Source organism: Lactuca virosa, chromosome 2 (assembly GCF_052849685.1).
Source record: "Lactuca virosa cultivar CGN04683 chromosome 2, Lactuca_virosa_CGN04683_v6, whole genome shotgun sequence".
NCBI classification, from domain to species: domain Eukaryota; kingdom Viridiplantae; phylum Streptophyta; class Magnoliopsida; order Asterales; family Asteraceae; genus Lactuca; species Lactuca virosa.
Window position 1 is genome coordinate 96,488,786 of NC_136427.1, and position 23,521 is coordinate 96,512,306.

Here is a 23,521-nt window from a genome sequence, read left to right on the forward strand (position 1 = left end):
AACCCATGCCACCCACCCTACCCCTTACCCATGCCACCCACCCTTACCTACCCCTACCGAAACCCAACCTTAATCCTATTTAACATAACTTAAAATAATTTCAATAGTTTTTTTTTCAACAACAATTTAAACCCTATTTAAAATAACAAAAACTGAAAAATGAAAACCGATAAAAAAATACACAACCAAACATGTTTTATAATTTTCTAAAACAGAAAATAAAACTCAAAAGTTTAATTGAATGCGTTTTCTAAAATTTAGAAAGAAAACTTTACTTTTTAAAAAAGAAAAAAAAACTTGTTCTGAAAAACTAAAAACAGTTTTCACCGTCAAAATACAACCTAAACTATTTTGAAAAGATAATTTATTTTGTCAAATGGTAAAAATAACGTCAATTACCTATTTAAAAAAGTATGCTGTATTTTTTGTGATTTTTTTTGTTTTTCTTTACTGAGGGCTAATAGGAATTAAGATTGAGAAAATGAGGCTTTGTAAAACGAAAAAGATAAATGGTAAAAGGTCTTGCAGAAAAAACATCAGCGGTTTCCTTTCAGGGGTTTAGTTTTGGGAAGTCGCCCGGATCAAAAAGTCAAAATCATAGACCATCCTCACTAGCTGCTACCACCAAATCACACTCTTTTCTTCCCGATTTCACCCTCTCTCTCTCTCTCTCTCTCTCTCTCTCTCTGCTCTACTCAGCTGCTTTCTCTTCAAGTCTCAGAATTCCAACGGCTTTGATGGTACCAATTCTACGGTCGACTTGAGCTGCAAAATAAGCAACGCCTCCACCCAATCTCTGTTTCTCGCGATTCTTTCTAATCAATTGGCGAGAGTTAGCGGCTGCGCCTGGCGCCCACTTTCTATTTCTGGGTATGTCATTTAAACTCTAAACCCTTGAAGTCCTCAGCCACTACACACACGTATATAGGTTCAGTAAAGTTTTTGATGTTGAATTTGGATACGTATTCTTGCGAGAACATGTATATACTTAAACTACGGAAATGGGTTTTTGTTTCTTTGACCTTTTCTTTGGTTTAACAGACTGGTTTTTGAGTATTGAGCTATGCTGTTTTTTAGGTCTATATCCTTGTGAATATGAACAGAATTATCATCTATGAACCTGATTTTTTTTCGTCTAACACTGCCGGAATTGGCGTTACCCATAATAAAGATTAAACCCTACGATGAAAGTACCCAAATCTGCCAAATTGGCCACTCGTGGGGTCTTTCCTTTTTGACAAAACAACGAATTGTTTTGTACTTTATAGCAATGCCACAAATGGAATAACATTTCTGTTTTAACTTGCAATTAAATACATTCAAATCTTGCATTTATGAAGTACAAATTGACATTAAATTTCCAAGTTGGGACTTGGGAGGGAGCATGTTTTTCAAATTGAACTTTTGACCTAAAGTTGACTTAGTTTAGGCTTAGGCATGGTTTTCAATAGGGCACATTTTCTTTTATCATGTCTTGTACTCTTGTAGTACCTAACAAGCTGCTAATTTGAAGAAAAGTAGGTGACTTTCTAACATTTTCTTTCTGAGTCTAGAGTCCAACTATTGTTTGCATCTGTAAGTAACTATATCTGTTATGAATTATATCAGATTATATTCAGAGCATTCACCAAGTTCAAGTGCATGGCCTTATCTCTAATGTGTGCCATTGCAAGGTTTTAATGAGGTGAAGAGCTCGATACTATGTTTGTTTTTCAATTATTTTACACTCTCTTGTTCCTTTATATGATTGCATTTCATCTGTATCTTTTTTAAAACTCCATTTTTAGTGTTGGTGCTTAATTTGTTGTAATTATATGTATGCAGAGTCAGTTGGATACTTACAAAAGTGATGGTATTGTTTGGTATCTAATAGCAGTTGAAACTTCATTGCTATTTCTACACAAGAAGATTGGTGATATCTTAAAGGTTTGTGTTAACTGAGAGTCGATAATGGCAGAACTCAGTCCAAGGACTGATACTTCTACAGATGGGGACACAGAAGACAAGGCTCTGGGGGTAATATCGTCAACTAATTAAAAAGTTTTCTTTTTGTTGCATTATTCAGTAATCTGTATTAGCATTAATCAATTTTAGTGCTTTACTTGATGACTCTTTCCTACTTTTAATTTCTTTCTAATAAGCCATTCTGTTTACAAAAAATTTCTTATTAGGACTTGAAAAATCTACGTAATTATAGCAGTGAAAGTTACTTTGTATTTGGATGACATTGCTATAATTGGATAGATTTCTCAAAGTAGTAATAGAAAGGAATGAAATTTGGATGCTATATTGCTATGTAATGCATTTAACACATAACTAATCAATATATTTATTGAGGATAGAAATTAAATTGATGATAATATTTGAAACATGTAACTGGATTTATACTAAAGATGCAGTATTTATGATGTTTTTGCAGTTCCATAGTGGTCAATCACATGGGCTTGTGGTTTCTGATGCCAGTGATAAGTCAAGGGATCAAAAGGTTATTGAGTTCTAAACTTCTAATTATATATTCTTATTGTTTCTTTTCAATTGCTACACATTTTGTTCTGAAATGTCATAAAGTAATAACCCCATTCTCATAAGATATTTATAATAAGGATTAAATGCAATAAATAGCATCATGCTTTCATTGATTTGTTTGTTATAGCACCTTACTTCAAGTTTATTCTATTATAGCATTGTAATTTGGAAAATCTACATAATTATCGCAATGCCATTTCTTTTAACTAAAAGCAATAGATTTTTCAAAATATAATCTTAATAAGAAAAAGTTTGAAAGTACAATGCTATAATTAGGTAGATTTTTTTAAAGTTATGAAAAAAAAAACAATGATGTAATAGAAAGAAACTAAAGTAGGATGCTATAATACACATAAATGAAAGTATGCTACTGCTTCTTGCATTTTATAATGAATCTGTTTTTTGTAGCTTTTGCTTTTATACATATTTAAATTTTGTAAGTTTTTTTGTTATCTTTCTGATTATTTTGTTAAACTATACTTTTCCAGACACTTCGTAGACTTGCTCAAAATCGTGAAGCTGCAAGAAAGAGCCGATTGCGGAAGAAAGTGAGTTAATTTTTTTTTTCTTTTTTATGTAAATTTTTATCCTCATCACATCATCTATCAAGATTTTTGCTATTTTTTTCACTTTGTTCATTTCCTATATTCCAAAGGGGTGTTGAAGTTACTTGATGTTTATTATGATTATTATCCCAATACAAATTTAATATTTGATACATAAGAAATAAACTGGGATAAACCTCACATGCCATAATAATTTATGTTAGTTATCTTGAAAGAAAAACAATTTATTATTGTCTATAGAAATAATTTTGCAAGATTTGAGAAAATTATTGTTTTTTTACGATTTCGTTTTCACAAATTCGTTTTCTATCTTTTTACGTATTCATTTTTACAAATTTGTAATAAAACACCAAGTTGAAAAAAAGTTGGGTCAAAAGTTTGTCAAAACATAATTTTTATAAAATAAATTGAAAAGAATAATTTTGTAAAAAAAAGCTTAGAGAGCAATTCAGGACAATTTTCATGGTTGCTTGATAGTTGATGTAATACAGTGTGTAAATTGGTGTTTTGTAAACATTTGAAATAGTTGATGGGTCAAATTTGGTGTTAACCCATTTTTAATTATATATCTAAATGTACTTTTATGTCATTTCACATTTGTCAGCTAGTTTTTACCAAAAATTATTACGTTATCAGCTACCAGCTAATTTTTTAGTTAGTCTGCTAAATACTTTCACCTTTTCTTTTTCAGTTAGATAAACAAATTCTTTTTGTCAATCATATAGTTACACATGCAAATATGCAATCACATCAATTACTCCACTTTTGTGAAATTATAATTAAATCAACCAAACATAAATCATTGAAGGTTGAAATTAGTTACATGCTTTGTTCCCCTCTACTTCTTGTCTCAAATTGATCATTATACAGCTATCAATTTAATAAAAAGAATTGCAGAAAATGGTTAGTGTAGTGTAGTGTAGCTCCTGTGTTTCTAGCTTAATTTCATGTTGATTTATTTAAATTACTCAAATATCTATTTTCCAATTTATTGTTATTTAGGCGTATGTTCAACAGCTGGAAAGCAGTAGAATGAAGCTGACTCAACTTGAGCAGGAGCTACAAAGAGCTCGACAGCAGGTTGGGTTTGACTACTAATAAAATAATTTGTTGTAAATTAATATTTGTTGTAAATTAATATATTTTTCCAATAAGATGTTGTTTTATTCAATTTTGAAGCTAGTATAGTTCAGTTGTGTTAATGAGTTTCTTTTTGTTTTCTGAAAGGGTATCTTCATTTCAAGTTCAGGAGAACAATCTCAATCAATGAGTGGGAATGGTAAGACTGTGTTTTGATTTTGAATCTTTTAGTAGCTTTAAAATGTGAAGTGTGTTGTGATTTTTAATCTAATGGACTTAATAGGGACATGACTTAATTTCATAAGCTATTTATGGGTGTTTCTTTTTTACTTGGTTTAGAAAGAACGACTTAATAGAGAAAGTCAGGGAAACAATTCTTTCACAAATATGCCTAACTTTTCCTTTTTCCAAATTTGCCCTCGTTTTTTTTTTCCTTTCATTTCTCCAAGTGTCCTGGAATCTTCTCAAATATTTCAAACATCATTTGTCCAGACAGTATAAACAGAAACATGGCATGACTTAATGGGGAATCAAATCTGATAAGCTATATATGAGCTTTTTTTTTTTTTTTTTTTTGACTTAATGCAGAAAGAATAACATAATAGATGAAGTCCAGAAAGGTGGTTTTCCCCATTGAGTCCTAAATATATCAATAAATATAACAATTGTTCTTGATTCTGAGTGTAGAGTTAAAAGTATAGTGTTGCACTTTTAGTAGTAGTTATCATGTTGGCCTTAAAGGAGTTGACCACATAACCTTGACCTCCTTAAGTGTTCTTTAATAAAGACATGTTCTAGGGGTATTCTGGTCATTTCTCAGTTAGGTCGGTTATTAGCTTAGTTAGTTAGCTATTGTTTAATGAGATCAGTTATGTTGAGATTATAGTGACTAAATACAGAGATTGAGATAGAGGAAAACAAAGGATAGAGATAGAAATAACAAGATACTTACCGAATTATTTGGTAGTTTTTTTGTAAAGAAAAAAGTTGGAAGGGTGTAATGGGAAATAAATAAGAAAAGAATGGTTAATGCGCAGGAGCATTGGCTTTTGATGTGGAATATGGGCGGTGGCTGGAGGAGCACAACCGCCGGATTAACGAGCTGAAAGGGGCGGTGAGCAACCACGCGGGTGATGGTGAGCTGCGGATCATAGTGGATGGGGTGGTGGGCCATTATGAAGATATTTTCAGAATAAAAGGTGATGCTGCTAAAGCAGATGTCTTTCATGTTTTATCAGGCATGTGGAAAACACCTGCTGAAAGGTGTTTTCTTTGGTTAGGTGGATTCCGTTCTTCAGAGCTCTTAAAGGTCAGTGCCACATCATCAACATCAATAATTATGCTAAATATATCACTCTTTCGTTACAACATTCTACTTTTAGTTTTTTTTTTTTTTTTTTTTTAGGACATTGTGCTTAGATTTTTTCATTTCATTCTCTTAGCACATTAATTATACTTTGAGACATCTTCCCAATTACAGTGTTCTAACTCAAATACAAAGCTGATTAGATTTTTTAAAGTACATTGTTCTAACCCCTAATAAAAAAAAGATTGAAAGTACAGTTCTACAATTGGGTAGATTTTTCAAAGTAAAATGTTTTAATAAGAAAAAAAAAAAAAAAATTTTCTAGAGTTCAATGATGAGAAAAAAATGAAAGTAAGAAGCTATAACAAACGTACATTTTCTATTTCTTGCATTTTATCCCACCCAAAAAGATGGGACACTATGAAAAGACAAAAATACCCTCTAATATGTTGGTGTTTAAATGCAGTTGCTTATAACTCAATTGGAACCGCTGACAGAGCAGCAGTTATTGGCAATTGGGAATTTACAGCAGTCATCACAGCAGGCGGAGGACGCGTTGTCCCAAGGAATGGAGGCACTGCAGCAGTCATTAGCTGAAACAATTGCAGGATCTCTTGCCACCTCAAATCCATCATCAGGAGGCAATGTAGCCAATTACATGGGCCAAATGGCCATGGCTATGGGCAAATTAGGAACCCTAGAAGGCTTCATTCGACAGGTCATTTCTCATTCTACCTTTTCTTTTTTCTTTTACTTAGGGGCTGTTTGGTAATTCGTAACCTCTGAATGGAACCATTCATCTAAATCGGTACTGCCTCTGAATGGTTAAGCAACACTATCTTCTCTTAACCATTAAGAGGTTGGAACTTGGAACTTGGAACTTGGAACCATTCAGTGGGATTTACCAAACAACCCCTTAATGAGCTTAGTGGGTTGAGCACACATGAGTCCCTGGATGCTTACCAGCGCTATGGCAAGCATGCATGGACTCATGGGACCCACACTTTTAGGGGTTGTTTCTTTTTGGCTTAATCCGGACAAAGTGACCTAATGTGTTAAGCAAAAAGAAAAAAAAAACTTGGCGTAATGTATTAAGACACCAACCCTTTACCTCATGTTAAAATTGATGAATATTGTGAAAATTGTTTGTTGGAATGTAAGGATAAAATGGTCATTTAGTCTCATTTAAACGGTTTATTCGGTCTAGAAAAAAGGGAAAATGACAAAAATGCCCTACGAACTTTCTAGGGTTTACCTATTGAGTCCCTAAAGTTTTTGTCGGACTTTATAGGTCCCTAAACTAGGATATGACCTGCTCTTTTAGTCCACCTGTAATAGCCGGTTCAGTGACCTTTTAGACCAAAAAAACTCACATTGTGCTCCTATAAAGCCAAAAAAATAAGTTCGGGGGATCAATTCGTGAAGTTACAATCTAGAAAATAACGTCAAGCTTGAAGGGTCTTGGTTTTTGCAAATCACACAGATTAAGACACGTGGCAAACACTTACAACACTTCACATGTTATTTGAGCCAAGTGAATAGATCCCTCATGTAGAACTAGAAACAACCACCCAAAACCACATTCTTGTACTCCAATGGCTTTCCCTTCTTCCGACCTTCACTTTATCTTGTTCCCTCTAATGGCCCAAGGCCATATGATACCCATGGTGGACATTGCCAGAATGCTAGCCCAACGCGGTGTTCTTGTCACTATAATCACAACTCCATTTAACGCTAATCATTTTAAATCAGTCACTGATCGTGCAATTAAAGCTAACCTCAAGATTCAAGTACTTGAACTCAAACTCCCTTTAGCTGAAGTTGGATTGCCTGAAGGATGCCAGAGTTTTGACTTGATTCCATCAACTGCACTCGTGGTCAAATTTTTTTGACGCCATTGCCATGTTGGAAGAACCAACTGAAAGCATGCTCCGACATTTAACTCCTGCTCCAAGTTGCATCATCTCAGATAGTGGTTTACCATGGACGGCTAAGAGGTTAAATATTCCTAGGCTTGTTTTCTACGGACCAGGATGCTACACGTACCTATGCATACACATAGTAGCGAATACTAGAATACTTGATGAAATCAAATCCGACTCTGAGTACTTTGTGCTGACCGGATCGAAGTTACCAAACCCCAGGCTTTTGATTGGCCAAAAAGATACTAAAAAGAAAGGATGGAGATGTTTCAACGTATAGAAGAAGTTGGAAAAGCTGCATATGGGATTGTCGTGAATAGCTTCGACGAGTTAGAGCCTGAGTATGTTGAAGAATTCGCAAAGGCAAAAGATAAAAAGGCGTGGTGTATTGGACCGGTTTTATTACTAGCATGTTGCCCTTTGTGCTTACATATTTTTTAAATAATTATAGAAAGGTTGGAACACCAAGACCTCTATGGAATCAATATTCATAAGGGTTAGTGTCAACACGTGCATTGCTTGCTCGATATGGTTGGTGAAATACTCTCAAAACTTTACTGCAACACCATCCATTATTCATAAGGATGTATGGTATCAATATATTAACGAACACAGGAATTACTGAATCAGTCCTTTGTTGACATAGAACCATATTCCAAACAAATTACAAGAAAATTCTCCCTACAAATTACACTCAGCACTCACCTAATCAATCCTATATCTAATTAAGTAAAACGAAAACAGTTTACAAATCTTATATCTAATACAGAAGAAAGGAATGACGAACAACAGGTTGCTAGATTTTTTAGATGAGAGGATGAGAGAGAAAACTTATGTGCTTCGTCTAAAAATGATCTCTCAACGTTAACCGGAAACTCTATGTCACATATATATGGTTCACTAATACATCCACGTATCACTCTTGAACAACTCAGCTCCAAGTTAGATTTCCAGTCCAGCAGTTTGCACCATGACCACATTCACCCCGAACTTATTTTTTTTGGTTTTATAGGGGCACAATGTAAGTTTTTTTGGTCTAAATGGTCACTGAACCGGCTATTATGAACCGGCTATTACAGGTTGATAGGGACTAAAAGAGCAGGTCGTATTCTAGTTTAGGGACCCATAAAGCCCGACAAAAACTTTAGGGACTGAATTGACCAACCCTAGAAACTTTATAGGGCATTTTTGTCATTTTCCCTAGAAAAAAAAAAACAAATCTTATGTGTACTCTATCCATACAACCAACACTCTATCAATACTACCATCATTACCAATTTAACCTCTTTACTCATTATACATGACTTAATATATTAAGACCCCAACCCTTTGCCCCACGGTTAAAAATGATGAAATGGTCATTCAAGGGTAAAATGGTCATTTAGTATCATTCAGACGGTTTATTTGGTCTAGAAAAGAAACAAATCTTATCTATACAACACTTTATCCATACAAATCATCATTACCCATTCAGCCATTTTACCCATACACGACGTATCAAACGAAACATTCTATCCAACACAAAAATAGAACATAAGGGTAATATGGTCATTTTGATCAATCAACACAGTCAGTTAGATGCATAATCAAACAGCATGGTCCAGTTCAAATGCAAACTCAGTCAGAGTCTGTCAGAGCTTCTCAGCAACTATCAAACAACCCCTTTAATGGAAATAAAAAAACAACTTAGATGTAGGAAAAGAATTATATAGGTGATTAATTTGTTATTATTTAATGAAATAACAGGCAGACAATTTGAGGCAACAAACTTTACAACAAATGCATCGAATACTGACAACACGTCAATCAGCTCGAGCACTTATAGCCATCAATGACTATTCCTCTCGGCTTCGAGCTTTGAGCTCATTATGGCTAGCACGCCCTCGTGAGTGAATGACTCATCAAATCCTTCTTTTCAATCACAAAATGTGACTTGAGCTTGTTGTTTGTATCAATTATACAAAAAGAAAAAAAAGAAAAAAAAAAAAAAACTCTCATTTGCAAGAAAGTGGTAAGGATTTGTAACAAGCAGGAAGAGCAGCAAATATATGTGTATCTCATCTCTCATCTCTCATCTCTCAAGTTGTTGGACTCATTCCTGGTTATCTTCTTCTTCTTCAAATATGGTGTAATGGTGCTGAGTTCTACTTCTACCTCCTTGTACCCTTTTGTATGAATGATTATGATGATGATATCTCAATGATTTAACTTATAGAATTTGCAATAATTTGGTGTAATCTTTGTGTTAATTTAAACTGACAAGATAGGTACATTATGAATTTGTAGTTTCCTTGTGCTTTTTTAAATGCTAATGTTTGAATTTGGTTTGTATTTTGTTGTCTGTATCTTTCTAGTTTCCATAATGACATTCGTTATTGGGGACATGTTTCTTATTCTTTCCCTATGAACAACTGTTTAATTTATTATAGATTTTATGGATTTTCTTTTGGTTTTGGATTTGAAATTATTTTTACATTTTTTGAGTTTTGGATTTTAGATCTTTTAAAAACATTGGCTTGAGAAAATGTTGGTCGTGATGGTTGTTAGAATTGGTTTGTGTGGTTATGTTTTATAACCGATAAACAAATCATCTCTAGGAGGTTCAAACTAGATTTTTATTTTATTTTATTTTTTAAAGTCAAATATATTAATATTAATTAAATAATATACAGATTTTGAGTAAAAAGATATTCATGTTTTTAATAAAATACTTATTAATTTAAAATCTTAACTATAAACTAAATATAAAACCAAGATATGTATATTCTTTAATTAACAACAGTTTTTTTTTTTTTTTTAATTTTTTTAATTATTTTTTTTATAATTTATTTTATTGTATATACCTTTTACTTTATTGTGCTGATTATTATTTATTATTTATGATATTGTTGTAATTGTTTTTTGGTTTAAAACATATAAGAGGGATATTTTTACATTTAAAGGGGAGATGCATGATGAACTGTAAATTGTATTCAAATTAAAAATCCAGTTGCAAGATTTGATTTTTAAATTATCACTAGGGGACGAGGGCTTCTGAAATTATAATTGTATCATTCCAAAACTGTACAGTAATTACTTGACGATCGATTGAGATATTCCAAATATGACATGATGTTACGTAGACAATTATATCATTATATATATCACCATATGAACAAGCTCATTATATATTAAAAACATCCGTTTCTCTATTTCAGCTGTCTTCAGGACTAGATGGAGAGAAAATTTAATCCTTTGGAAATTCTAAGAGATGATGTATATTTATTTTCTACTTATCACGATATTTTATTTAAGTACGGTTAATATGTCTGTTTAGGACACAATATAAGGAAATATTAGTATCGACTTGGAATGACGAACTTCTGAACTTTGGAAATCATACAACCAATAAAATTGAGAGTCAACATTACAAGTTAAAAAATAATGCTCATTCTACCTCTAGCATTTGGTTTTTGCTGAAAGTATCCATATCGTGCCTCTAAAATATTACTAATACGTAAAAATAATGCCCTGTTAAGACGGAAACAACATTCGAATGTTGCATCACAATTATCGGAAAAAATAATCATGTACCAAAAATTCATGTGTAGTTTACCGATCTCGATTGACAAGTGCTCTTGTATTAGTAACTTTCGTACGATCTTCATCGGCTATGTTTTGCACAACACTAAAAAATGTTGTGATAAACTCTTCATTGTCATCCGAATCAAATTTTGTAAAAAAAAAAATTCCATCTTTATGGTGTTAAAAAGGTATAAAATAGAAGAATGGTGTGAAAAATATGGTTATATGATGTTGCGTTTATAGGTGAAAAATATGGTTATATGATGTTGCGTTTATAGGAGCTGTATGATAGATGATTGTCTTTGTGATATTCATCTAGGTTTGCTACTACCTGTTATGTTATGTGCTAGTATGATATGATGTTAGCAGTAGGGGAGATAGTCCCCAAGATTTCCGGTCGATAGGGCCGAAGGGGGGGTAGTCATACCCAGTCATGCTAGATAGAATGTGATTATGTGTACATGTTATGTGGTAGTAGTAGTGGGGTGAAATAGTCCCCGTATCCGGTCGAGAGGACCGAAGGGGAGGCCAGCACCCAGATATGCTAGGCAGTATCCGGTCGAGAGGACCGAAGGGGAGGCCAGCACCCGGATATGCTAGGCGGCATCCGGTCGAGAGGACCGAAGGGGTAGGTCGGGCACCCAGATATGCCTGACAGTATATGTATGTTATGTGATTGTATGGTATGCGGTACGATGGGGGAACTCACTAAGGTTCGTGCTTACAGTTTATAGTTTTGGTTTCAGGTACCTTTTCAGCGAAGGGGAAGGAGCTGGCGCGGTAGCAGCACATCATACACACTCGCATTGATTTTCCGCACTTGAGATATTATGGGATTGTACTCTGACATGATACTATTTTATGACTTGGGTTTTCAGACATGATATATGGATTACGGAATGATATCTTTTATGTGGTTTTCTTATGAATGCCTTTATAATCAGTTAGTTAAAATGAAATTTTTGGACTCGAAATTTTGGGATGTTACATATACACCTTGATTTTGTTTTTATCTTGTTTAAATTTTGGTGTATTAGATGGTGTGTTGTTAGATGGTTTTGGAATTTTCTTTTGAATCCTAGGGTTAGCTGACTTTTTTCTTATTATTGAAATCAGAATCTGAATCAAGCTTTCCCTTTCCTTTGATGTCCTTCACTGATTTCGGTTTTCTTTGGGAGTAGGAAGGACCGAAACTTGACTTGGGACCGAAACTAGACGTTCGGTTGTCAGCCTTGACGTTGGGACCGAAACTGGACGTTCGGTTCTGAGCGCTAGTTTTGGAACCGAAAGTAGACGTTCGGTTCTGAGCTTTGGAATAGTAGGAGCTTGGACTGAAATTTTCTTTTCCTTTCAGCTTCTCCTTTTCGTTGACAATTGACTCTTTCTTTGAAGGAACGTAGTTAGGGTTTTGAGATTGCCAATACCGCTTTCGCTCATTCAGATTTTTCATGTATCTTTGATTTCTTTGGCGTTTCTGTTCAGCTAACTCCTTCTGAGATTTGTGAATATTGAAGCTTGATTTTGGCTTCTCCTTTTGAGTTTTGGTTGTCTTAATAGGAACATTCGGTGTTCTCTTTGGTTCTTCAGGGATCTCTTTTGTTCCACTTGTGCTTGGTTTGTCGAAACTCGAGGGTTTGTTGATAGGTTCAACAACATATCTTCCTTTTACCCTCCATGAGGTTTGCTCCGATAAGCCGATGGTTTCGTCTGCGTTATCAATTGGGGCTGACCAGAAATAATCGTCGCACCCTTCAGCATTGTCTTTGTCGACCAGGATTTTCAATTCTGTTGTTTGTTTTGTAGTGACCCCTGTAACAGCATATACCTGATTCGGCACAGTTTGAACCTTTTGATAAACCATTGCTTTCTCTTTGAGTTTCTGTGGCTTGTCTTTTGACAGGCGAGCGTATTCAACCGAATTTTCAGATATGAGGGGTTTCTCATTCTCGGTTTCGCTCTTCATAAACTCAGAGCAATCAACCACGTCTTCTATTGAGATTTCGCTCATCTCACTTTCCTCATCAAATTCAAACGTATTTTCGATGTTCATTTTACGTTCTGAAATTAGTTTGGCGTTAGACGAGTCAAATGATTTAATGGTCTCGGACTTAATTTTTAACCTATCACTTTCATCTAAAAGATTTTTGAGCATACATTTATGTTCCTTAGAGTCAATCAAGGTCTCTATCTTGTCCAATCCGATTTTTTAAGTGATGGATGTCTCTTCTGAGGACATTATTGATTCACATTCAGCGATGACCTCATCCTCCTTAAATTCAAGGAAGGGTAAGATCATCTTATGAATCTTTTTCCCTATTTCACAACTTAAGTGCAATTGAGCAATATTAGTATATAAGCGCTTAGCAATTAAACAAAAAACATTCCTTTGTTTCAAAAACTTTAAATTGTCTCGTTGCAAATAAATAATTTCATCCCTAGCCCTATTTAACTCCGTCTCCTTCAGCTCAATCCACATCCTTCTCTCCTCACTCTTTGAAGACACCCTGCTGAGTTGGTCAGTTAGGTTAGAGTTCGCTAAGCGAGTTTGCATGAGACTACCACTTAAGTTAGAAAATTTAAAATTTAATTCATTTAATTCTTCTTCATAATTTGTTACTGGAACTTTAAGTGATTCAAGGATGGATTGTACCTTTTTGATCAGCCGATCACAGTCGTTGATCTTCTCGCTCACGGGCTTGGCTGCAAAGCACTTGTCCTCAGTTAGGTTCGGCTCCTTACTTGCACTTTCGGTTGGTCTACCAGCTGTAACCATCAAACATTTTCCAGCCGAACCTGCATCCCTTGCCACATAAGCTCTTCCATGTGTGGGCTTTCTCACTTCTTCATCCTCAGAATCGGTTGACCAGACTTCAACGCCACCGAATTCATCTTCATCTGCATTTTCCTGCACAATCAAGGCATTCATTGAACTGTTAGTTGCCTTCTTTTTCTTGATCTCTTCCAACTTTCGCATGTAATACGCCTCATCATCTTCACCATCTCTTTTCTCTGCCATTTTCCTCAGCATGCAATCTTTGGCAAAGTGGTTCTTGCCATGACAGTAATTGCAGTCGAATCCAGAGTCTCCTGCAAGCTTGCTCTCCTTTTTGTCGTCTTCCTTTTGAGAAGTATTCTTCGCTTCATCTTTTACCTTCTCAGAACTGTAACTTCCCTGCCAGTTTCGGTTCTTATTGACAGGGAATTTCCTTCATGCAAACTTCTTTGGATTGGTGACCATCATAGCATATTCTTCGCTTGTAAGGTCACACTTAGACATATCTGACTCCTCCTCTTCTTCTGCAACACTTTTGCTTTTTGAGACAAGGGCCAACGATACCACACCCGAAACTACCTTCGCCTCCTTGGTTACCACACTCTCATGGGATTTAAGTATGCCCACAAGTTTCGCTAGTGAGTAAGATTTAAATTGCTCGTGAGCTTTCACTGTTGAAACTACTGTCATCCATTCTGGTCTCAAACCATTCATGAAGGTTACCTTTTGCTCGATCAACTTTCTTTCTATACCATGCTTGATCATCTTGTTTAGGAGATGATTGAAGCGATCGAAGGTTTGTATCAGTTTCTCTTCAGGTTTCTGTTCGAAAACTCCAAATTATGAGAGCAGCAAGGTTTGAATAGAGTGCTCTAGATCTTCATCGGTTGAGTAAAGTTCTTTCAACTTATCCCAAATTTCTTTAGCCGTCGTGCATGAACCAACTAACCGAAAAGTGTCAGATTGCAAAGCGAATCTGATCATTCTCATGGCCTTCACATTGCATAGCAACTTGTCCTTCTCATCCTGCGACATCTTATCTATGTCCGCCACCAGCTTATTATACTCTTTTTGAATCTTGACAGTTGTGTTCGTTCCAGAGTGAACAAATGGCCCGAGCGTGATAGCTTCCCAGATGAGATAACCATTATCTTCAGATCCAACCACGTAATCTTCAAAGTTATGCGCCCATACTTCATAGTCTTGTGTTAAAGAATGGGAACCCTTGTAGTGGATCCAATGCTATTAGAGATGTTGATGGGATTAGTTTGAGAATCTTCGTGAGACATGGTGAGCCTTTTCTTAGAACCGCTAGAATCAGACCTGTAATCTTGAGATTAGGGTTTTATCAAACACAAGAGTTACCGTCGACAGGAAGAAGACGGCTTCTATATATTCGGTAAAAGCGGAAACCCTAAAGAATTCTTAACACAGAAGGAATGTGTATTGATCACACAGTCTCCTGCTCTGATACCAATTGTTAGAACAAAGTTCTAGTAGGATCGATAGATTCTAAGCAGATAAACAATTAAAGACGTAATGAAGAACACATGAATAGATTTAAAGATGTCGAATGATTAAACTTTAACACCTCAGAAGAGCTCGATTAAGAACTTCGACTGTAGAGGTGTTTAGGGTTATAAAAGCAATAATCACTATAATCACGTTAGTTTCTAAGGCATACATGCATGCACTATTTATAGCTAAACCCTATAATAATCACGGATGGACAGGCCCAATCCGGATATACAATATTACGCCCATGACGCAACATAACATACCCAACAATAATTCGAACACCTGATTAGGATTCAGTCAATATGGTTTTGACTCGTGCTTGATTGTGGCTGGTATGCTTGATGGATAGTAATACCATGGGTTGGGTCCATGGCAGTATTGTAGTGTTGTAAAACTGCGGGGGTGGCCATAGCATTCACTAAGTTGGTAGGCAGTGTTATAGTGTTGTAAGACTGCAGGGTGACCCGTAGCATTCACCTGGTTCTTGAGCAGCTATGAGAGCAGGGTAAATATGTGGTTTGGGCTCATAGTTTCCTCTAGGAGGGATTAGACCATAGTAGGACAGGTCATGAGACTGTAGGAAGGCCACAATATTCGTGGAACTAAGGAAGGTTGTGAGTCGTATGAGGCCGATGGTGACATAAGACTACAGCTGGGCATGTAGCATTCGTTTATAGCAAGGTGGATTTTATGCATCAATGTAATGGTTGGTTATGTTATTCATTAGTGGTATTAGAAGGGCTGTTGGAGCCATTATGGCAAGCAAGTTAGGACAACTCTTGCCAGATAGACCCTCGTTCAAGAGTCGCATGACGTGACTATGTGAGGGTATCAACCTCAACAACCAGTTGGAAATCTGGTATATCGGTTAATTGGTAGGTAACTAAGAGACCAGGGAGGTCTCGGCTGCAACATAATTATAATTATGGGACAACAAGGTGATTTTGTGATGGTATCCACAATTGAGACTCATGTTAGAAATCATCTTGTCTTTCAAGCAAAGGGTTTTCGGCAACAATGAATGGTTAGAGATTCAGTTCCCCAGTGGAAACAAAAAAGGTAAAACAGGGTCGGGAGGGGTTATGCTCATTTTGGATTGCGTAGTGGACCCGTATTGGTAGTGATTAAGAAGGGTCTGTCTGTCAGGGAGTCAGGCAAGGTTTTAGGATTTTGGATTCCGGGAAAAGTATTGATGGTTACTCTTTAATGGTTAACGCTAATAGGACAAGTAACTATTCTTCGTTAGGGTATGTGAGCCATGTTAAGGTTGAGTTTAGTTATAACGTTTAAAGGTTGTTGTAAGTATGGGTCTACTTACCAGTTTGTATCGGGGTTGTAGAGGTATCGTCCGAATTGTCAGGTGGCTGGAAGGTAGAAAGGAGCTATTTAGAGGATGAAATCTAATTTAAGTGGGGGAGAGTTGTAACACCCTATTTCGGTTCAATTCATAATTCGGGGTCGTAACCCGAGGATCAAGTATCATAAGACTTTGGGATTTGGGAAAGAAAGGTTTAGACCCATTTGGTAACAAATAATGTAGGTTATGGGCACCGAGCGTTCGGTTTGTGCTTTGGCGCAAGGGTATGACAGTAAAATGATGGTGTGGGCCTTTCATGAAATTTGGATTTAAGATCAGAAGGTTTTAAGGAAAATGAGAGTTGATAGGATGATAAAGCTTCTCATTACCTTTCCGAGGAAATAAGGATCGTCGAAATCGGAGTTAGAATGAAGACGTTATGTCCTTTGGAAGATAAGTGGCTTTGACACTAATTCGAATACGCTGGGCGTACAGGGTTTACGCTAGGCGTACTGGGTTGGTTTTATTGCGGACATCTTTAGAGTACGCTGGGTGTACCTGGAGTACACTGGGCGTACTCCAGTCGATGTAAACCCTAATTTAGGGTCTTGGAACCTATTTAAAGACCTTAACTCATCTTCAAACCCTATTATCTTCAGCCTCTATCCCATTAAACCCTAAATACAAAAGCCTAGCTTGTTTTGAGTGTTCTTGAGCTATAGTGGTTAACCTTTGGTGTTTTTACTCACTTTAAAGAAGATGGAGCTTGGTGTTCAAGCATTGGTTGGTGTAGAGCTCATATATCTAGAGTCTTCATTCATTTTGCTAGCATTTGAAGGTATAGAGTTTCTATCTTCGTAACTCTACATGTTAGATCTAGTCTAGGGCTTGTTTTGTGCATATTATGGTCGCTTGAGTCATCGTTGTTAGTATGAGCTACTCCAAGGGCTTGGAATAATGGATCTTACCATTTCTGAAGTTGAAAGTGCATAAAAATGTCATCTTGATGAGTTTGGATGAACCATGTATGAGTTGGTGTTCATATTATGGACTTAGTTGGATTAAAACGGGTTTTAGTCCCATTAAGACATACAAAGGAGTAAAGTCGCCAACTTTATGTGTTAAGACCTTAAAATGAAGTTGGATACGAGTTTGGACGTTTAGTCTTAAGCATTAAGTACTTAATGAGAGATTTTGGACATTTGATGAGTACGCTAGGCGTACGTAGGAGTACACTCAACGTAATCCATGAAGTTCCGTTTTCCCTGCTTTGACAAGTTGTATGTTGTGCTTGATTAGGACGTACGCGGGGCATACAAGCTTGGTATGCAGGGCATACTCTTTAGTAAGCCTTATCGATTTTGGGCCACATTTTTGGACTCTAGGGTTTAGGATTATGTTGGGCCACAAGTATTGTTGAGATGGGCCATGGTTAGGTCGTGGGCCTTTATGGAATTGGGCCCATATTAGGCCTTGTGTGTCTTATGGACTTAGCCAATTGAAGGGAAGGTAAAATAGTCTCTTACCCTAGGATTCAGGATTAGTGAATAAAGTCTCGATTATGGTTTGTGACCTAATTATTGATTATGATTGTATTTGACTTGTTAGCGTTGGGATTCTCTGATCCAGTAGCCCGAGCAGCAGTTGAAGTGTCAGTGGAGCGAGGTGAGTTTCCTTGACTGTATTCGTGGGTCGAAGGCATCAATGTCGGCCCACTAGATTATGTTTGTAGGATGATGATTGTTTTCGTGACAATTACCTATTATGCCTATATCTGCTCGATGTCTCTGTGACTCTTATTGTTATGATTATATGTGTTAGTTGTAGAGGTGAAATAGACCCGATACCGATTGAAAGATACCGAAGGGGGTGAAATAGACCCATTACCAGTTGAAGGATACCGAAGGGGGTGAAATAGATCCAATAGCTGTTGAAAGATATTGAAGGGGGTGAAATAGACTCAGTACCGGTTGAAAGATACCGAAGGGGGTGAAATAGACTCAGTACCGGTTGAAAGATACCGAAGGGGGTGAAATAGACCCAATATGTTTTTTACTATTATGTATGTATGGTATGGGGTATTTTGAGGGAAATCACTATGCTTTGTGCTTACAGTTTATGTTTATGGTTTCAGGTACTTCCGGTTTGAAAGGGAAGGGCCCGACGTGATCGCAACACATCCACCCATATTTTTGCAACCTTATGATTTTGGGATTGTACTTTGATAACTATTTTACTTTGACATATTCTTGAATGATTAAAAAGGTTAAATGGTGTTTATGGTTGAATTGAAAATGAATTTTTTACCTTATAAATTTTAGGATGTTACAGTTGCGATTATACACAAGTAATATTGAATGAAGTTGATGCAACCAATTCATGGAGGAAGAGCGTTAAGGATAAATGTATAAAGAGCTTAGAGTGTTCTTACTTGAGTCGAGTGTTCCAAGACTTGTTGATCACAAAGAAGAGACTAGGGTCAACCGTAATTTCATGGTTGTCTTGGGATTAATCTTTGACGCCTAAGTTAGGGGTGTATACTCAAGAGAGTGTGCGAGAGCGATAAGATACTTTAAGATTGAATTATGACTTGATGATACCTCCTATGAATAAGGTATTTTATAGTGCCGTAAGGAGAACAACGTATTGTGAATTTTCATATAGTATTGTCCTTTTTTAGATGTCAGTCTCGAGTGAAGTTGTGGGAGGCACACAATCTGGTGGCAGAGTCGTGGTCTCCAAGTATATGGTGGGAAATTTTGGTATATCGTCGAGTTTTGAACTCGATTGTGCCCTTGTAGCTATCCAATCCGAATTCGAGGTAGGGTTATCCATGACATAGTGGGGGTCATGTCGGTATGACCCACTACTAAATCCCCCCAATCTGGAAGGCGTAGCAAGGTCTTTTTGGATAAGATGCGGATATTATACTTAGATTATCCAGATAGAAGAAATAAATTTTCACTGATCGGCTAGCTGTTTTATGTCGTGTTTCCGTGGTGGCAGTTGTGCCAGAAACATATGTCAGTTATCATATATAAGGTTATGATTGTCTCTTTATGTTTATCGAGGAGGGATTTTTGCCTTCTTTTTTTCTCTTTATAAATGCATTCTTCCCCAAATTTTCTTCTTTACCACCTACTACTACTTTCTATTCTTCTTTCTCTAAAAGATTCAGGTTTTTTTATCTATCGGTACATTTCGAACATTTCCTCCATTGTTACTAGGGAGCAAGTTAATCATATTTTCCTTGTGTGGATTGTTAGGAAGTGTTTAGCACTCATCATTTGGCTAAAGAGCAGTTAGCTGTGGTCAGCATGGTTTATGTTATATAGGAAGACCAGGGGGTGGCCCCTGGCATTTGTATGAAAACCTTGGACATGGCTCCCGACAAATTGTATGTAAGACCAGGGTATGAACCTTGGCAGCTATATGTAGAATGTTAGTTGTCTCTGTGATACTTGCATGGATGACCATGAGGTGGCTCTTGGCACATGTCTGTAAGACCCAGGGTTTTAGCCACTGGCCTGGCAAGGGAATACCGTTATATAGCTCATGACATAATGGCAAGACTATGGTTGGTATTGTATGTATGATATGTGGTATTTTGGGGAACTCACTAAGCTTTGTGCTTACGATTTTATGTTTATGGTTTCAGTTACTTCCGATACAAAAGGAGAAGGCTCGGCGTGACTGCACTGCATCCACTAAAGATTTCCGCATTGGAAATTTTCAATATGTAATCTGATGTTTAAATAATATATTTACTTTGATCGGTTTTGGAACAACTCGTTTGTATGGTTTATTGTTTTAAAAATGAAAATTTTACTATGAATTTTTGGGACGTTACAAGTTGGTATCAGAGCCTTGGTTTGAGGGATTTGGGCACACTCTTGGGTGTGTCTGAACTCAAACCGAGGATTTCTAAAATCTTTTAAAAGAAAATGATTTCTAAAAAGATTTTTTTAAAAGAAAAGGGGGTGTGATGCGTGCAATCAGCCGAGCTCAAGTAAGTGATTCCCAGAATACCCATACATGTTGATATGTTATATTATATGAATGTTTACATGCTAGGATAAGGCTAGGGATACTTTCAGGAATTGCATGATAGATTGGCCTGATATGTGATGCCTTGTAGCCTATGAGGAATTAGATGATATGATAGATTTGGAATTTATATTGGAAGAAGTAATTGGTAAGTATATACTTTTAAAATTGTATACAATTAGGATCATATAGGCCTAGAATGATTGATTTAGACTTATTTTCTATTCCTCGTCTGGTTGTGGTCCTAGGGTAGAGTCATTCATTCGACAGTCTATTTGATCCTGTATTGTGTATAATTTGCATGCAGAAGGCAACCGATAGTGTGTGTAGAAGTTCCTAGCATGGTAGTAGCAAGTGAGCTTGGGATGTCCTTTGTTTGTTTTATGGCTTGTAGTGTTACTGCACGAATTCTGCTTGCTTTGTGCTTTATGGGACCCCTAGTGATGTGAGTTAACTATTAAGTGAATACGTTAAGTCACATGCTACAAATGTTAAATAATCTCAGGGTGAAGGATTTGACTATATTGCATAGCTCTCGTTTGAGTCTAACCGTCGTAGGGATGAGTCTTTTACTCAAAGGATTATCTAAACCTTGTTGCATGTGATTGTATTCATGAAGTAGTTAGCTGGCATTAGTGGGAGTTCTTCAGCAACTGATCGCAGGGTGAGGTCGGGAACCTAGGAGATCCTAGGAAGTGTTTTGGTAGGTATGGATGTGTTGTTTACGGGGGTATTTGGAATACCAATATGAGAAGATGACTTAGAAGATTCGGGATAATTCTTGAGGAAAGTATGGATAGGTGTAGACGGCAGTATTGGGCCCGTACCACTGAAAGCACATGATCCATACTCAAATCAAGGAGGGTCACGGAGATTCTAGGAAGTGTGTAGGATGAGGATTCTTTGGGTATGTTCTGATCATTTGTATGATTGCCTTTTAGAATGGTGATGATCACGCATGTAGGAGGTTCAGGTTCAGGTTCGGGCTCAGGTGTTGGAACTGAGCCGATTGATAAGCAGATGCGGGAGTTCATCTCATCGAAGATCACCCACGGTATTTTGGAGCAAACTCCTGTGATCTTCGGTTCGGTCAAGGAGGGCGTAACACCCATTTTCTAGGATGAATCGAATTAGAGTTTCAAGGAGTCAAAAGGTTGGATTTTGGAAAAAATGAGCCTCATAACGTGAGATTGGAGGCTCACGACATGAGATGGGTTGTATGAAAACTTTTATTCGGGACTGGTCTCACGACGTGAGACATGGAGCTCACGACGTGAGACCTGAGGCAGCTCAAGCCCATGATCATTTTAGGGTTTCCTTTGTATTTAAACATCTCTAAACTCACTTGAGGGTTTCTTATCATCCCCAAACCCTCTTTTATGTAACACTCCAAAATTCATGAAAATTTAAAATTTTCATAATCAACCATTAACCGTAATTGTTTACAAAAAGAGTCATTCTTTCAAAAGTAAAGTCATATCAGAGTGTCCCAAAAATCCATAACATGAAAATAGGAAGATGTGCACGATTAGGCCTTTGCTTTCCCACGATCCTCAAAAGTACCTGAAACAATAAACTAAAACTATAAGCCAAAGCTTAGTGAGTTCCCCGAAAATACCAAACACACCACATAACAATCAAAGCATGCAAATATGAGCCTTCAACCTGATTGGATCACCTCGTAGGGCCTACAACCTATATGGACCGCTCTACGAGCCTTCAGCCTGACTGGACCACCTCGCAGCGCCTACAGCCTATCCAGACCGCTCCGGGTGTCTTGGCCTTTAGCACAAAGCAGGACAGCCTCAACCCAACCACAATATGTCGACATATATAACAAACAAACATAAACAAAGAACCATAAAATACAGATAGCCATGCAGATCTACTACTCAATCACATACTAGTATAACACTATCCTATAGCCAGGATAACTAATCTAGTGGGTTGGCATTGGTGCCTTTGACCCTCGAGTACAGTGAGGAAAACTCACCTCTCGGTCTAAAAAGGTATCTGACAGACCACAGCTCCGAATGATAACTCAACTGATCACCTAAACACCAAATAATGACAACTCTCAAATACCACTCAAATAACCTAAAATACCCTTAGATCAAACTTGGTCAAAGGTCAAAGTCAACAAACCAGTCGAGTCAACCCAACCTAGTCAACCCAGCCGAGTACGCTGGGCGTACTCATCTGTATGTGGGGCGTACTCCGATTGACCCAGAAGTCGGGACCTTGACCGCATACGCGCAACGTACCGCTTGGTATGCCCAACGTACGCACCTGGTCAGCCCATCTTCTCATTAAGAGATTAATACATCAAGCGCTTACGTCCAAAGTCAGATGCAAGCCCCAAATGACGTCCTTGACCATAAAGTTTCCAACTTTACGGTCTTGCATGGCCAATAAATGCTTAACACTAAAAACCTTAACTACTTAACCCATCAAGACCTTGTAGCACATACATGGAAGGAAAGAAATGATCAAGAACATATTTTTATGCTTCTAAATACCTCAAAATATATGAAAGGACAACTTAAATGGATTGGAGTAGCTTATACACAAAATACCCAACTAATGGGACCAAAAGGACACAATCTTCATGGCCAACTTAGATCTTTGCATAGCTTCATCAACTTCAAAGCTTTTTACCTCCAAATGATGATAAATGGTGATGAGATTCTGGATCCAAAAAGTCCTACTCCTCCAAGATGATCTTCTCTTCTTCCTCTCTCTTTCAAGGTAACCAAAACATACACACAAAGGTCAAGAGTGCTCAAAAGTGGATTAGGGTTTGTTTCAGGACAAAGGTAAGTTAGAGGCTGATGAAAGAGGGTAGGTTGGGGACTTAAGGATGTTTAAATAGGGTCTAAACCCTAAAAATTAGGGTTTGTGGATCAGACACGTACGCCTCGC

The 23,521-nt window shown here is 36.9% G+C and overlaps 1 protein-coding gene and 1 pseudogene across 2 annotated transcripts; both read left to right on the forward strand.

The window, feature by feature from the left end:
- Positions 1-561: 561 nt before the first annotated feature.
- On the forward strand, positions 562-9,731 carry LOC145159311 (transcription factor HBP-1b(c38)-like). Of its 2 annotated transcripts, XM_079078252.1 has the most exons (10): positions 563-870; positions 1,609-1,684; positions 1,825-2,016; positions 2,420-2,485; positions 3,015-3,074; positions 4,095-4,172; positions 4,320-4,371; positions 5,210-5,481; positions 5,945-6,196; positions 9,147-9,731. In XM_079078252.1, exons 3-10 carry the CDS (start codon positions 1,951-1,953, stop codon positions 9,291-9,293), a joined length of 993 nt encoding a protein of 330 aa, XP_078934378.1. In that variant the 5' UTR covers positions 563-870; positions 1,609-1,684; positions 1,825-1,950; the 3' UTR covers positions 9,294-9,731. The 2 variants fall into 2 exon arrangements, with proteins under 2 accessions (XP_078934379.1, XP_078934378.1); XM_079078253.1 differs by lacking the exon at positions 1,609-1,684 and having other exon boundaries at positions 562-870.
- On the forward strand, positions 6,225-9,139 carry LOC145159312 (UDP-glycosyltransferase 73E1 pseudogene; annotated as a pseudogene).
- Positions 9,732-23,521: the final 13,790 nt, after the last annotated feature.